A 17,041-nucleotide genomic window follows, 5' to 3' on the forward strand; every position below is an offset into this window, starting at 1 on the left:
GTAACTACATGAATCCTTCTAGTCTTCAGCAGAAACCTGAAAAGGTCAACAGTTTCACTCATTACAAATCTGCATTCATGATTCTGTTATTTCACAAACTTAATTTGCCTTAATTATGAGAAAAAATTGGGTTGGTCTTATCAGTTTAAGTGAGACTCATCAAACAATAACAGAAAATAGAAAAAAGCCTCAACCCCCAGGATCTAAGAGATTTCTACTCTTAAAACAAAAACAAACAATTCTGTAACATTTATTTAGCTTTATTGATAAAACAAGTGTAGAGAGAGGAAAATCACAAAATTTCAAATACAAGAAAAATCTAAGACGAGAATAATCAAAGTAAAAAAGAACAACAGAAAAAGAACAATTCTTCGATCTTGTCAGCTAAAGAAGGATGAAAACATCTCTAACAGTAGAAAACTTTTAACTGAACACATGATCTGATGTTGTAAAAACTCTCTAAACTCCATGAAAACATCAGTGTCATATTAAATAAACTCAAGCTGGCTCAAACCGCTGACATCATCATAAGAATCCTCCCCCTCTGCCCATGGCTCCGCCCCTTCCTCCACGAGATAACGTTCCTGAAAGAGAAGAAGGGGAGCAGATTGAGACGATGCCTTTCACTGTTCAGTCGTTTGCTGTAACTGTTCTAGCTGCTCTCTGTCTACGATGCTTAATAAAGCCTTCATCATCATCATCATCTCCGAGTGGTTTCCATTTATTCAGCAGGAGGAGGTTAAAAACCTCAATTATCTCTACTGAGAGGCCTTCTAGTGTGCTGTCACACCTAACCTGGTGGGCTTTGTTAGAATTATTCCACTCTAGGTCTGTGGACCCTGCTGCAGACCACACCAGCCCCACAGAGACTGGTGAGAGGGGGTCTCAGAGGGCCGATGGACCCTGCTGCAGACCACACCAGCCCCACAGAGACTGGTGAGAGGGGGTCTCAGAGGGCCGATGGACCCTGCTGCAGACCACACCAGCCCCACAGAGACTGGTGAGAGGGGGTCTCAGAGGGCCGATGGACCCTGCTGCAGCTCAGGGTTGAAAATCAAAGGTGTGTGAGATTTCTGGGTACACTGTTCATGAAATGTCTAACAGTTTTAGACAAAGTTTCTGGGTCCAGAAATGCCCATGTTGGATGGTTTCTGGCACATTTGATGCTTTGGTTTGATCTATATGCTATATGGTAACACTCTTCATAGAACATTTTAACAAGTGTGCTGGCCTGATTCTAAACAGCTCAACTATTCAGGAGCAGAATAATGCTTTCTGTCAAAATAAGAAAGAATAAGAGAATCTTTTTGCCTACTTGCCCTTCAGGGCAAGTGCTTCCCAAATCTACTTGCCCCATCTAAATTTCTACTTGCCCTGTCCAGGAGGTACATTTTCTGGCTGTCAAGTGCATACATTTTGCTCACAACATACTTGGAACTAAAATCCATTGCCTGTCGATTGCTGCACAATTTACAGCAGCCATCCCAACGTCAGGCAGTTACATAAGTCCGTGAAAGGGTGCACATATTTAGAATTCAGTTGTTCACAGTCGCCTGCAGAAAGGCCTTTACATTTACAACAGTGCCACTGTCAACCTGTGAAGAACCGTTTTGTCAGAGAAGGAAAAATGTTGTTTCAAAAGTCTTCAGGGTTTTTTGATAGGTTTTACATTTTCTTAATGCTACTCAATATTTGTATATTTTGAGTGAAGAAATTTTTTTTTCAAAATGATCATTATTCTCTGCATTTTCATTTATAACCAAGCAAGCAGACTCGTGATTCCATTTATGCACTATATCATAAATGGCATTATTGTTCAGTTCAGAGAGAACCCCACATTATGACCAAACCATGCAGCAGTAGTTACTCTGTCCCTACATGAACTGGTTGTTTTCATATCCTAGTATATTGTAGTCAGTGTAACTGTTAGTACACCACAGTGTACACAGGAAGTTTTGATTCATGACATGATAAAGTTTCCTTTTATGATTCACACACAAATAAAGAAGGCAGTATATTTGGACTAACATCAGGCTAAGAATAAAACTACTGGTGTTACCAGTTATTTTGTACATACAGAAAGTTAAAGCAATACACCACCATTATCTTTATCATTTAATTTAGTGTTTTATTTGTTGATATCAAATCACAGTTACCTTTAAAGACACAAAGATCAGTATGTTCTACATTAGTTTAAGCTTTATGACTAATATTTCCTCTGTTTACACGTCAAAGTTTCATACCTGTATGCTTCATACATAATAAGGTATGACAACTGAATAATGAGAATAAACCAGCCAGGCCTAAGGTCAGGACTTTGCTCTGAGGAACCCGTTTAGAAGTGAAGAGAAGAACCACAGAGGTTCTGAGACAGAAGAAGACAACTGCACTGCTGTGATGAGTGGAGAAGTGAAAAAAGGTTGTTCAATAATACTGGATTACAGCATTAGTCCTGCTTTTAATAGCCATACTTTTTATATATTCAGAAGCCCAATTAAAAACTATTTTCAACATTTATCACATATTTTGGTCTGCTGGCCAAACGTGAAGTAATTATGCAACAATGTGACCAACAGAGCCACTGAACTATGGGAGGGTGAAGTCCTTTAGGTACTTGCCCCTGCGACTGAGTAACATCCTGGCATCCCCCCTCCCTCCTCTGGCCCCTCTGCTGGACAGGCTGCTGATCAGAGGCTGGCTGGTAACCAGGCGCCGCTGAGGAACACTGACGGTGTCTACGGGTAAAGAGGAAGAGCGTTACTAGAGTCACAACATGACAGACACGTCAGTCATATAAACCTGTGATACTAACCAGGACACCACGATGACAATCCTTTCTGAAATATCTTCCTACCAAATATCTTCTTCAATCATGATCGGATAAATCAACAGAACACAGCACAGCGACAAAAAGGAATATTTATTTTACTCAAATGTCCTCCAGTCACATACCAGATACAGTTAATAGTAAGATAATAAGTTATCTTACAGTCGAAGCCAGTTTGTCCTTAAATATCAGAAACCTGTTTTATTATATTATTTCAGACCATGGTCCACTTACATTCCAGCTACAGCCCTCTCTTTCTAAGGAAAATATACCTGGAGGTTTAATCCTCTACTTTCATCAGCACCAACTTTTAAAGAGTATAGAACAAAACAGCTGACTGATTTTTTAAATCAGTGATAATGTAGACACTTAAAGTTGGTGTGAGAGAACTTATTATTTCTGTTGAGACATCTGGAAACAAAAGAAATAATAATAATAATAATTATTATTATATAGAGCCTTCAAGAAACCCAAGGACGATTTACAAGAACACATAAGACATGGAAAAACTATGTAAGGGATAGGATGGGAGTAAAGAAAAACCTAAATGACAAAAATCCAACAAGAAACGCCACATATTAAACAAAACAGATAAAAACTCTGTAACTGGAAGTGAGGTCGATTACCTTCCACTCAGAAATCATCAAAGACAGTTTGGATTCAAAGATTAACTTAAAAAAATACTTCCAAGACAATTTAAAGGAGAGCCGGCTGATACTGTAATTTATAAAATACAGTTACATTTGAAGAGAGCATAAAGACACTGACATTTGTTTTAGACAGTATCACTACCATCTTTATTCAAATCATTTCACAGCAAAATCAGAATCCGACTCTTTAAGTTTGCCACAGCTAAATGCTAGAAAGCAGAGATTGTTGGAGACTGTTCCAGGGTACAAGCAGAATATCTGGTATCAAATCTAATACTTTCAGACCTTTTTAAAGAGCCTATCACATTTCTAACACAGTTACGTATCTGTTACATGCCAGTGCGTAAGATAAAAATGAGATGACAAAAAAAGATAAATATTTCTTATTGAAGAACACAAATTCAGCTTTCTCAGTGAGCTTTGAGATTAGACTATGAGTAAAAAAACCTTGGTTTGATACCACAAAGTAGTGGACAATTAAAGGAAGGGTTTTTTACATTAAAGTAAAAACTTACTGAAGTATTTAGGATTTAAGAAAAAACAAAACTTGGCATTATTTTCTGGTTTTGATTCATTAATGTATCTCCATAGTAATGGAGATTAAAACAAATATTTCACCTTGTGTGTGATAAATCTAGATCAAACATGAGTTTAACATTTTGAATTTAAGGGGAAAAATAAACCTTTTCATGACTGTAATTTTTTGAGATGTACCTGTATGAGCTGATTGATCAGTTCTAGCATTCTTCATTATTCCTCACCAAGCATACATGCTGTAGTTCACTGAGCTTCTACTTTACTGAAGAACAAAGAATTACCAGGTTCCTGGCTGGTGGATGGAAATGATGCATCATCACTCTGCTGTCCTGTTGACTCCATGTCTGCTTGGCTCTCCAGGGACGACTCAATACCAGGACTGGGAACAACAAGCACAGTTAGATCAGACCCTATCCTCAAAAAAAGTCACTTTCCTGAGACCAATCAAGACAGCTTTGGCTTTTTAGTCTTTTACAAAAGAGATTCCCATGAACATGTGAGATCTGAGTGTGTCTGTTCTTTCCTGAGAGCTCACGCAGCACGGATCCATGCTTGGTAATGTTGGAACCATAGGTCGTAGACACTTCATTGTTTTTTTATCTGAAAGCTCTCTGTTGTGCCTTTCTGATCATGTTCTCCATGCATTGGTAGCTCTTACAGAACATTTTCTAGTGAGCCCTGAACTTGGCTGACTTTCCAGGGTCTCTGAGGATGCTGTTGTCATAAATAACAAGAAGTGACAAGTTTATAAAAACGTTGATAACTTCTGAACCATAAGTCATAGACACTTACTGTTTTTTCCTCTGAAAGCTGACTTCCTTGTCGTTAGTTTGCTACCCTAGATGTCTCCGTAGCCCTAAAGGAATCTTTTTTAGCGAGCCTGGAGCTTTACAGATTGAATTGTTAGATCCGATAATAAGCGCCTTTTTATCAATTTTTAATCCATTTTCGATTGCTTACTTCGGCTTTTTGCCCAGGGCATCGCCATGATGTTTACTGCAATGCATTGTGGGAAGGGCAGTCGACCAGTTGTGTCTCTACTGCTTTGAGGAATGGCACAAATGAATCTAGCTGCAAGAAAGTGCATGGACTTTTTTTTGTATAGATGTAGATATTTAAAAACCGTTAGTCACAGAATGTTTTCTGTGTGTTACAAATAAAAATCTCTGAGTTTAAAATAGAGATTTGTTTCCATAACCTTTTTAAAAATTCAAGTGACATTACTGTAGTAATGGTATAAGATAAATAATGATATATATACTGTAGTAGATATATTCTTAAGCCCAGGTTGTCCTGAAATAAAGGGTGTATAGACCCTGACTGTGCACCACAGGGTTAATGTTTTACAAGCTTTTAAAGAAAAAAGTCCAGACAAGACATGATGGTGAAAAAAACAGCTGTGAGCTGTAAGGGTTAAAGAAGCCATGCCAACTAGCACACTAAAACCTCTTACCCTCTTTAATACCAACACCACCGGGTAGTCAGCCCTCTATGGGCGTCAGTGTCACCTTTTTAGTTAAAGAGAGGTTCTTAACATGGGGCCAGGACCCACTTGGGCGTTGCGGGACACTGAGCAGGGTTACTAAATGTTAGCCTTGAATGAGCACGCCTGTGTTCAACTATGCTTCAACCATCTCCCCAGTCTCTGGCACCGTTATTCTGGGGGAGCTGAAAAGTTTGAGAACCAGATTTTAAAAGGGCGACATCTTTGGGTTTACATTTCAGTCACCTTTCTCTTTCCTGCTCCATGAAGACCTCATCTCCATCATCTGCAGCAGAAGCCATCCCGGTGGAGGCAGTAACCATGGGAACTGACTGGGACGCCATGTTGTCACCGCTGTCTGAAGGCAGAGATTCTGAGAAGACGGTCACTAACAGGCAGAGGAGGAAATACAGTGAGGCGTTTTCAGAAACATCTCAGTGACTCTAAATAATGTACTGAGTCTGTGTTTACCCGGTGCAGCCACTTGTAGAGGTGTTGTGGGGACACTCCTCCCTCCTCCATCTTCATCATGAGCAGCCAAGAACAGAGGAGATTCATACATGCCAAGGCCTGCACAAAAAGCAACACCCAGGATCCAGAGTGAAACAAATGAAAGACAATGGAACGTGACGAACTTGGCTCAGTTGTTGTGCATTCACGTTGTACCTCCTTGGGAGGCCAGCTGTCCCAGGTCAGAGTGGGAGCCTGATGTCTGAGGCAGCAGGTCCTCTGGAGGTCCAAACCTGAACCTGGTAGACAGACCTGCAACCTGTGGAGAACTAAGGAAGGAAGAAGAATGAGGGAGGAATATTTTTCCAACAAGCTGATTTATAGGAGACATTTTCAGTCCGTTTTTCTCCACGAGGTGTTAAATCTCAGCTGACTGACTTTTTTTTAATCAACACTGCCATGGTCTCCCTTCATTCATTTCAATGTTTGGTCGAGTATTTGATGACCACTTCATGTTCTAGAGGTGTTAGTTCTACACAACAGACAGTGGCGTGCGTGTCGATCTTACTGTATAGCCTCTGCAAAGCCATCAGTGCGGTGTGGCACAACCAGAGTGGGAGTGCTGGGAACCATTCTGTCGTCATCGTCAAAGAAATGTTGCTGCAAAACAAACATCAATTCTCACTGCAGGTACAGAATCACTTCATCCACTTCACAACAAACTCAATCACATGCTCCAGCTCTTACCATACTTCCTATTCCAGGTGTTAGTTGGCGTCCTACTGACGGTCTGCGCAGCTGAGACGACTGTCTCTGTGAACACACACACCCCAAATGTCAGACAACTTAACACTTTCCCAGGACAGTGAAATGGAAGTACCTTCCAAAAACATGACATATTTCAGTCATACTGATAAAAAAGACTTTTAAATGATCAGAAAATCAGTTTTCAAACTAGTGTACCTGATGTCTGAGCTAATAACTGTGTACCTGTGTGTGTGGAGGTCCAAGCTCTGGAGCGGGTGGTTGGATGTAGAGCCGTGGCGGGAGGGGGTGTGGGGGCCTACGTGGGTGGTGCAGGCGGGGTGTGAGGGAGGAGGGGGAGAGTACAGAGGAGGATGGGGTTGGGGGGAGGTGCAAAGCTTCTCTCTGTGAGTCAGGCTCTAATGTTGCACTGCTGCTACCTTCACCTGGAAACATATGAGTCATATTAGGTCACTTTAATGTGAGGAGCAGGAGAAACAGTCAGACTGTAGTGGGGGGCTCACCGCTTTGTGATGGCTCAGCAGCCCGCTGTGAGTCTGAAGAGGCTCCACATAGATTCTTCTCAGTGTCCGGGGCTCCAGACAGCTCCTCCTGTGCTCCTCCCTCTTCTGTATCCCTGCTCTCCTCCTTATCGCTATCCTGTCGCCTCATCCTGCTGCTGCCAGCGTCATCCTTATCTGCATTCTCCTCCTCTTCCTCTTTAAACTGCAAAGATGCAAAACAGACATCTTGATATAATTTACACCAGACCAAAGCTGAGAGCATTTTGAGAAGTTCCTGAACAGAAAAGCACCTCCTCTTCCTCTTCTTCTTCATCCTCCTCATCTTCTTCCTGCTTTCCCCCCTCTTTGCTCTCATGGCTCTCACTATCTGTGTCAATCACAATGACATCCCGGACTGCAGACGTGCCCTGATCAGAGGGCACGGACTGGGACACAGCATCTTCCTCAGTGTCTTCATCATCTCCAGGTAAGATGGGAAATCCCTGCTCAGGAAGCTCCTGCAGCCACAGCCATTTTAAACATTCAAACCATAGTAGAGGAACTAAAACACCATGAAACATCAGTACAATTGCATTCCCATCAAATCTGGTTCTGGTTTTTACAGGGCTTCACTCCACAACCAATTTATCACAGAGGAAATAGATTTAGTTTGGCTAAAATCTTTCCTGGTTAGTAAAATTCCTTCAAAACTCTTACGGTGAAAGACTGACTCATGGTACTCTGTTTAAAGCATACGTAGAATCTGAGGCTGAAACGTTTGACAGCTGAGATAAACAGGCTCATGGCAGCAGATACGGTGGAGGAGATGTGGAACCGTGGTGGTTCCTGACACATTGTTGATCTTGTTTTCACAACTCTGCTGCCCCTGTTTTTGAATAAAGTCCAGTTCAGACCAAAGTTCTGCAACAATCAGTTGAAACCTGAACCGTTCTAAACACCTCCTAGTTCACACGGCTGCCACTGAAGGAGACGATGCGCCGTTTCTATGGCAACGACTCTCATGGTCACTCTCTTTAAATGGTTTATTTCTGAAGTTACTGCAATAAACCTGTCTCTACAACAGGGACAGTAGTGGGTTTCTGTTATCATGATAATGTGTTCACGTGCATCATTTATGGGTGCATGAAAGTAATTCATCATTAATCTTCCTCATCATCAACATCGTAGTGCAGCTGCTAAATTTCACGGTGCATACAGCTCAGATTTTGGCCCATTCCTCTTCAAAGACAGTCTCTAAATCCTCCAAGTTTCTGGGCTGCCACTTGGAATCTTGAAGCTTCAGCTCCCTCCACAGGTTTTCTATTGGGTTGAGGTCTGGAGACTGACTAGGCCACTCCATGACCTTAATATGCTTCTTGTTGAGCCTGGCCTTTGTTGCCCTGGCAGTATGTTTTAGGTCATTGTCATGCTGGAAGACTCACCCACAACACATCTTCAGTGTTCTTGCTGAGGAAAGGAGGTGTTCACCCAAGATTTTACAGTACATGGCTCTGTTCATTGGCCCCTCAATGCGAAGTTTCCCTGTACCCTTTGCAGAAAAACAGCCCCAAAACCCGATGTGTCCACTTCCATGTTTGACTGTGGGGACGGTGTTGTTTGGGTCATATTCCCATTTTTCATCCTCCAAACACGGCGGGTTGAGCTGATGCCAGATAGCTCTACTTTAGTTTAATCTGACCACAGCATGTTCTCCCAAGGCTTCTCTGGGTCACATTGCACCATAATGGATTCCAGTCCATTATGGTGCAGTGTGTTACCAACTGTCTTCTTGGTTACTGAGGTCCCAATTGCCTTCAGATCATTAACAAGCACCTGCTGTGTAGTTTTGGCTGTTCTCTCACCTTTCTCAGCATCATCCTCACTCCATGAGACAAGATCTTCCATGGAGCTCCAGACCGAGGACAGATAATGCTCATTTTGTGTCTTAATAGTCCCAATAGTTGTCACCTGCTCACCAAGCCTTATGCTGATGGTTTTGTAACCTATTCCAGCCTTGTGCAGGTCTACAATCTTGTCCCTGACAGCTCTTTGGTCTTGCCCATGGTGCTCTAGAGATTGGAATGTGAGAATCTGATTCCTAGAGCAGATGTGCTTTAACACATGACGAATTAAAATCAGGAGTATTGGTAATAGGTTGTGCACAGCTGTGTGCCACAGCGGCACCAGCCAATCTGTGGGAGCCAGAATTCTGGGTGAGCTACTTATTTCACTCAGTTGAATGCACAACATTTTATAACTCTTATATTGTGTGTTTTTATGCATTTTCGACTGATATTCTGTCTATTGCCATAATCAGTAAACAACCATAAAAATTAGATTCTGTTAATTTCTTTGTAAGTGGGCAAACTTACAAAATGAGCAGGGGATCAAATAATTATTTCACTCACTGTATAAAGAGAAAAATGCTTTGCAAGATCAGTCATGTTGAAGGATCTGCTGAGAATTATGACTTTTCCACCACCAAATTTTGCTCCTACAGCCTTGAATTTCTCACTGAGTATTTCATAAAGCGCTGCGGCATCCTGCTTACAAACCCAGCTGGAAAAAGGAGAGCCTTTTCAAAACTACATTTCTACTTTATTTCCTTTTTCACATCTATCTGCCCGGTGTTCCTGCACCTTTATTTCAATTTCCCACATTACTCTGCCTCAGTCACTAAACATCACATTTTCACCGTGCTGTCACTTTGTGTGTGTGTAATACACGGGTTCATAGCCACTACACAGTCTAGTGTCTGATAAACATCACTGCAGCATGCTAGTTTTTCCCCTTTCACCATCATGCACGAAGGTGTAATTGCCCCATATCGCCACTTGTAACGTTAACTTTTAAATAGTCATTTAAATACTGTGCTTGTTTTTTCTAAGCCCTCTAAATTCACTTTAACTGAAAACTGACCTGATTGTTCTCAGCTGACTCCAGGCCCTCTCCCTCATCCCTCAGCTCCCCTTCAATCTCCTCGTCAGCTTCTTCCAGCTGAAACACAGCAAACAAAAATGTTGATATGCATTTGCCTTAGTGCTCGTTTGAGACTTTTGAATGCAGGAAACACAAAGAGACTCTGAAGACTACCACAATAAAAGCTGAACCTCAGCTTCTCAAGGACCAGCTGGAGCTTAATGTTTATGATTCAATCAACAGCATCAACCCCACACCTGAGTTCACTTCCAAATATTTAAGTTCTTATTCACTATTCATTGAAGTTGGACAAACTGAAAATTGAGTTGAAAGGTTGGAGGTTCTGTTTTGCTTTACCTGCAGTTCTGTTGTTGTTTTCATACGCAGTTTTTTAGTGAATGAGTACGTCTGTGAACTCTCTGGTCTTCCTTCCTCCTCCTCTTCTTCTTCCTCTCTGACTCGTTTTGATCCAGCTTAAATAAGAGGGGACACAAAAAGCATTAGCAACTGCAAAAAACACAGCATGTGGTCTGCTGGACTGAATAAGGCATCAGCAGAGTTAGGCTCTTTGCACACCACGTCTGTTATTTTTGGATGCTTTATTTTCTCTGATCCACTCGGACCTTTCAAACTGAGCTCACTGCATTTCGTTTGTACTCGCTGCAAAAACAGTTGGAATCTGGCAAATTGTTTTTTGTGTACCGCACTGAAAAAAGCAGCGAGGACAAGCCTGAGACTCGTTCAGTCCGGGTACATCCGTCCTCACAGAGAGTTCATACGGCACTAGCTCACACATCACTTTTTAGTTCAGTCCATGCTACATGGCTTAGAGCACAAACGAATGGATGTAAGAAGTTTACATCTAAGCTATGTACATGAACCTATGCATGTCATGAGTGATTACTGCCAACCTAAATGCTGTGGGATTTGACCCTTTGGCCCATCTAAGTTTCTTTTCTCAGCATTTGAAATGAAAACCACACCGCTCTCTTCCATCTTAACTGTCAGTGTCTTCAAGGGTTCTCACTGAAGTGTCAGTGTTGCTTGAGGGTAAATTCCAGTCCTCACCTCTGTCAGTCTGAGCTGTGGATGTAGATGGCCGCTCTGCTTCCGTGCTTGGTCCTGCATCCTGATTGGCTGCCTGCTGTTGGGTGGGCTGTACAAACGCTGTGGCCTGGATGCTGGCTGGCTGAGTTAGTGATAAAGGTGTGTTCACTAAAATGGAGCCAGCAGAGTGTGTAGAGGCTCCCGCACTTATCAGCACTACAGACAGACACACAAACCGCGAGTTAAAAATCGGATTGTACAATAAGCAGAAACGCTAACTAGCCATTTATCTACTTGTCTAAGTCCTCGCTCTCACCTTCCTGGCTGTCAGTCTGTGTGGTTGGCATGACAGTGGCAGTCGGCGTGGGGACAGGGAGGGTTGCTGGTGTGACCATAGGCCGGATACTTGCACGTGGTGTAGCCTTACTACCTGGTGAGGGGCTGGGCTTGTTGCTAGGAGATGGAGTGCTTGGGGTGGGGCGGATGTTGGCAGTGGGAGGATCAGACAAGCTGGAGCTGACAACATGAACAACAAAGAGATTTTAGACTAACTCACATTATCTCTTAAAAGGCCCACTTTTCTAGAGAGTACTGAAAAATCGAAGACTTTTTAAACATTTATCGAAAAAGCATGTTCACAACCAGAAATCATAGCGTCCAAAGTTTGACACTGTGTGCCTATTTTCATCAGTTACCTTCCCCTTTCTTGGGCAGGACTCTTCAAAGACATATGTCTTTGCTCCAAAGACCTGGGCTGGTCCCCAACCTAAGGTGAAACACAGGGTATATTATAAACAGACAACAGTGAACCTCAGAGAGAGGAAATCAATGAAACAGAGAAGGCTAATGGCTTTAGGGAAATGATATGGGGTTATGTTTCAAGAACAGAGTCATAGGAGTAAAGAAAAATGCTAAAACTTTTGTTTTTCAAGGTTCAAGCAGGACATAAAAGGTTGGGTGAACATATGAGCCTGCAAAGTTTTGATCTGATACTTGCAGAGCAAGTATTGACAACACAATATTGATGATACAAAACAGTAGGCAGGTTTGGGGCTGTGTTTTCTAACGTTTATTAGTCCACAGCAGCATGGGCATGTACCTTAGATCCACTGTTGTCCTGCTCCTCTTTAGGGTCAGCGTGTCCTTGTATCCCTCTCAGTTCCCTCAGCTCTCTGTCCATCCGTAGCAGTCTTCCTTCATACTGAGATTTTAGAGCATTCATTCTCACCTCCAGTTCTTCCTTACTTTGTTTCAGTTCCTCCATCTCCTGGCTGAGCTGCTCCTTGGCACCTGAAAGTTTAGAATTTGAAGTTACTTTCGTAGTAGCTGAGCAGCTTCTCTGTTTACTATATGATCTTACTTACTATTTAGTTGGCTGATTTTTGTCTTGGCTCCCATAAAGACCTTCTTAGTCTTCTCCTCTTTTTCAGCCATCTGCTGTCTGAGCTGCTCCTCTCTGATCTTGCCCTCAGACAGCTGTAGAATAACAATACAGCAGTAAATCTGCAGCTTCAATTATATCGACTGATGTTCTTAGACCAGGGAAAGAAAAAAACCCATGATGCTGTGAGAAGCTAAACTATCAACAGTTAAGTAGATCAAAAAAGTAGAGACGTAATGTCTGCAATCCCATCGGCAGATTCAGATTCAACCACAGGCTCACATGCTGAGGTTTATTTGAAGCAGTATCCCTCTGTCAACAAATATTATCTTTACTTTCTGCTGCCGTCTCTAATCAAAAGTCTAAAGACTTTTAATCACTTCAAAGAAAATGTATTAAGTAAGGTTTAATGTCCGACGAGGCGTCCAATTATCAGAGATTAATGTACGGGGTGGAGGACTGCCCGTCCGACGGTTGCCTCTGCGAAGTCCAGGGCATTAACCCGCTTATACCATGGTCACTTACCAACAACAATAATCAATAAAACTACTAATTTATAATTTTAGACCTTTTGTAATCAAAATAGAAAGTTTTACAAAAACAACAACTTCTGTCCCCTACCAACGCCTGAGGGCCCGACAAATATCTGGAACAGCCATTCCAATCCCATAACAATCTTAGAGAATGTAAACATTATTCAGTAGTCCAGGAAATAGGACGGGCCACAGATACCAAGTCACAATGTAGCAAAACAACTAGTCTGCTCAGCACACGTTCTGAACGGATTTATCAATGAAAAGACATGAAGACGAGTGAGACTGAGAGTCAAGTGATCAGACTATAAACCTGTACGTTAACATGAACAGTCATGATCAGACTATAAACCTGTACGTTAACATGAACAGTCATGATCAGACTATAAACCTGTACGTTAACATGAACAGTCATGATCAGACTATAAACCTGTACGTTAACATGAACAGTCATGATCAGACTATAAACCTGTACGTTAACATGAACAGTCATGATCAGACTATAAACCTGTACGTTAACATGAACAGTCATGATCAGACTATAAACCTGTACGTTAACATGAACAGTCATGATCAGACTATAAACCTGTACGTTAACATGAACAGTCATGTGATCAGACTATAAACCTGTACATTAACATGAACAGTCATGATGAGACTATAGACCTGTATGTTAACATGAACAGTCATGTGATCAGACTATAAACCTGTACGTTAACATGAACAGTCATGATCAGACTATAAACCTGTACGTTAACATGAACAGTCATGTGATCAGACTATAAACCTGTACGTTAACATGAACAGTCATGATCAGACTATAAACCTGTACGTTAACATGAACAGTCATGTGATCAGACTATAAACCTGTACGTTAACATGAACAGTCATGATCAGACTATAAACCTGTAGGTTAACATGAACAGTCATGTGATCAGACTATAAACCTGTACGTTAACATGAACAGTCATGATCAGACTATAAACCTGTACGTTAACATGAACAGTCATGTGATCAGACTATAAACCTGTACTTTAACATGAACAGTCATGTGATCAGACTATAAACCTGTACGTTAACATGAACAGTCATGATCAGACTATAAACCTGTATGTTAACATGAACAGTCATGATCAGACTATAAACCTGTACGTTAACATGAACAGTCATGTGATCAGACTATAAACCTGTACGTTAACATGAACAGTCATGTGATCAGACTATAAACCTGTACGTTAACATGAACAGTCATGATCAGACTATAAACCTGTACGTTAACATGAACAGTCATGATGAGACTATAAACCTGTATGTTAACATGAACAGTCATGTGATCAGACTATAAACCTGTATGTTAACATGAACAGTCATGTGATCAGACTATAAACCTGTACGTTAACATGAACAGTCATGTGATCAGACTATAAACCTGTAGGTTAACATGAACAGTCATGTGATCAGACTATAAACCTGTACGTTAACATGAACAGTCATGATCAGACTATAAACCTGTATGTTAACATGAACAGTCATGATCAGACTATAAACCTGTACATTAACATAAACAGTCATGATCAGACTATAAACCTGTACGTTAACATAAACAGTCATGATCAGACTATAAACCTGTACATTAACATAAACAGTCATGATCAGACTATAAACCTGTACGTTAACATGAACAGTCATGTGATCAGACTATAAACCTGTATGTTAACATGAACAGTCATGATCAGACTATAAACCTGTACGTTAACATGAACAGTCATGATCAGACTATAAACCTGTACGTTAACATGAACAGTCATGTGATCAGACTATAAACCTGTACGTTAACATGAACAGTCATGTGATCAGACTATAAACCTGTACGTTAACATGAACAGTCATGATCAGACTATAAACCTGTACGTTAACATGAACAGTCATGATCAGACTATAAACCTGTACATTAACATGAACAGTCATGATCAGACTATAAACCTGTACGTTAACATGAACAGTCATGATCAGACTATAAACCTGTACGTTAACATGAACAGTCATGTGATCAGACTATAAACCTGTATGTTAACATGAACAGTCATGTGATCAGACTATAAACCTGTATGTTAACATGAACAGTCATGTGATCAGACTATAAACCTGTATGTTAACATGAACAGTCATGATCAGACTATAAACCTGTACGTTAACATGAACAGTCATGTGATCAGACTATAAACCTGTACGTTAACATGAACAGTCATGATCAGACTATAAACCTGTATGTTAACATGAACAGTCATGATCAGACTATAAACCTGTACGTTAACATGAACAGTCATGTGATCAGACTATAAACCTGTACGTTAACATGAACAGTCATGTGATCAGACTATAAACCTGTACGTTAACATGAACAGTCATGATCAGACTATAAACCTGTACGTTAACATGAACAGTCATGATCAGACTATAAACCTGTACATTAACATGAACAGTCATGATCAGACTATAAACCTGTACGTTAACATGAACAGTCATGATCAGACTATAAACCTGTACGTTAACATGAACAGTCATGTGATCAGACTATAAACCTGTATGTTAACATGAACAGACATGTGATCAGACTATAAACCTGTACATTAACATGAACAGTCATGATCAGACTATAAACCTGTACGTTAACATGAACAGTCATGTGATCAGACTATAAACCTGTACGTTAACATGAACAGTCATGTGATCAGACTATAAACCTGTACGTTAACATGAACAGTCATGATCAGACTATAGACCTGTAGGTTAACATGAACAGTCATGTTAACATGAACAGTCATTATCAGACTATAAACCTGTACGTTAACATGAACAGTCATGATCAGACTATAAACCTGAAGGTTAACATGAACAGTCATGTGATCAGACTATAAACCTGTACGTTAACATGAACAGTCATGATCAGACTATAAACCTGTACGTTAACATGAACAGTCATGATCAGACTATAAACCTGTACGTTAACATGAACAGTCATGATCAGACTATAAACCTGTACGTTAACATGAACAGTCATGATCAGACTATAAACCTGTACGTTAACATGAACAGTCATGATCAGACTATAAACCTGTACGTTAACATGAACAGTCATGATCAGACTATAAACCTGTACGTTAACATGAACAGTCATGTGATCAGACTATAAACCTGTACATTAACATGAACAGTCATGTGATCAGACTATAAACCTGTACGTTAACATGAACAGTCATGATCAGACTATAAACCTGTACGTTAACATGAACAGTCATGTGATCAGACTATAAACCTGTATGTTAACATGAACAGTCATGATCAGACTATAAACCTGTACGTTAACATGAACAGTCATGATCAGACTATAAACCTGTACGTTAACATGAACAGTCATGATCAGACTATAAACCTGTACGTTAACATGAACAGTCATGTGATCAGACTATAAACCTGTACGTTAACATGAACAGTCATGTGATCAGACTATAAACCTGTACGTTAACATGAACAGTCATGATCAGACTATAAACCTGTACGTTAACATGAACAGTCATGATCAGACTATAAACCTGTACGTTAACATGAACAGTCATGATCAGACTATAAACCTGTACGTTAACATGAACAGTCATGATCAGACTATAAACCTGTACGTTAACATGAACAGTCATGATCAGACTATAAACCTGTACGTTAACATGAACAGTCATGATCAGACTATAAACCTGTACGTTAACATGAACAGTCATGTGATCAGACTATAAACCTGTACGTTAACATGAACAGTCATGTGATCAGACTATAAACCTGTACGTTAACATGAACAGTCATGATCAGACTATAAACCTGCACGTTAACATGAACAGTCATGTGATCAGACTATAAACCTGTACGTTAACATGAACAGTCATGATCAGACTATAAACCTGTACGTTAACATGAA

At 40.6% G+C, this 17,041-nt stretch overlaps 1 protein-coding gene across 4 annotated transcripts in view; it reads right to left on the bottom strand.

Annotated features, from left to right (window-relative positions):
* Nucleotides 1-244: 244 nt before the first annotated feature.
* Nucleotides 245-17,041, bottom strand: part of LOC121519765 (nucleoprotein TPR-like) — a 78,203-nt gene continuing 61,406 nt past the window's right edge. For 3 of the 4 annotated variants that reach the window (XM_041802647.1, XM_041802646.1, XM_041802649.1), the window contains 18 exons: nucleotides 12,525-12,636; nucleotides 12,260-12,450; nucleotides 11,856-11,926; nucleotides 11,477-11,676; nucleotides 11,182-11,376; nucleotides 10,471-10,586; nucleotides 10,114-10,191; nucleotides 7,506-7,712; nucleotides 7,216-7,417; nucleotides 6,938-7,137; nucleotides 6,695-6,760; nucleotides 6,516-6,607; nucleotides 6,164-6,276; nucleotides 5,969-6,067; nucleotides 5,744-5,885; nucleotides 4,296-4,393; nucleotides 2,619-2,735; nucleotides 245-584 (listed from right to left, as the gene is read on the bottom strand). In XM_041802647.1, coding sequence (XP_041658581.1) covers nucleotides 526-584; nucleotides 2,619-2,735; nucleotides 4,296-4,393; nucleotides 5,744-5,885; nucleotides 5,969-6,067; nucleotides 6,164-6,276; nucleotides 6,516-6,607; nucleotides 6,695-6,760; nucleotides 6,938-7,137; nucleotides 7,216-7,417; nucleotides 7,506-7,712; nucleotides 10,114-10,191; nucleotides 10,471-10,586; nucleotides 11,182-11,376; nucleotides 11,477-11,676; nucleotides 11,856-11,926; nucleotides 12,260-12,450; nucleotides 12,525-12,636 — 2,358 coding nt within the window. In that variant the 3' untranslated portion in view covers nucleotides 245-525. The remainder of the gene's footprint in view (nucleotides 585-2,618; nucleotides 2,736-4,295; nucleotides 4,394-5,743; nucleotides 5,886-5,968; nucleotides 6,068-6,163; nucleotides 6,277-6,515; nucleotides 6,608-6,694; nucleotides 6,761-6,937; nucleotides 7,138-7,215; nucleotides 7,418-7,505; nucleotides 7,713-10,113; nucleotides 10,192-10,470; nucleotides 10,587-11,181; nucleotides 11,377-11,476; nucleotides 11,677-11,855; nucleotides 11,927-12,259; nucleotides 12,451-12,524; nucleotides 12,637-17,041) is intronic. The other variant, XM_041802648.1, reaches the window with a different exon arrangement.

The sequence above is a fragment of the Cheilinus undulatus genome, linkage group 13, assembly GCF_018320785.1.
Source record: "Cheilinus undulatus linkage group 13, ASM1832078v1, whole genome shotgun sequence".
NCBI lineage: Eukaryota > Metazoa > Chordata > Actinopteri > Labriformes > Labridae > Cheilinus > Cheilinus undulatus.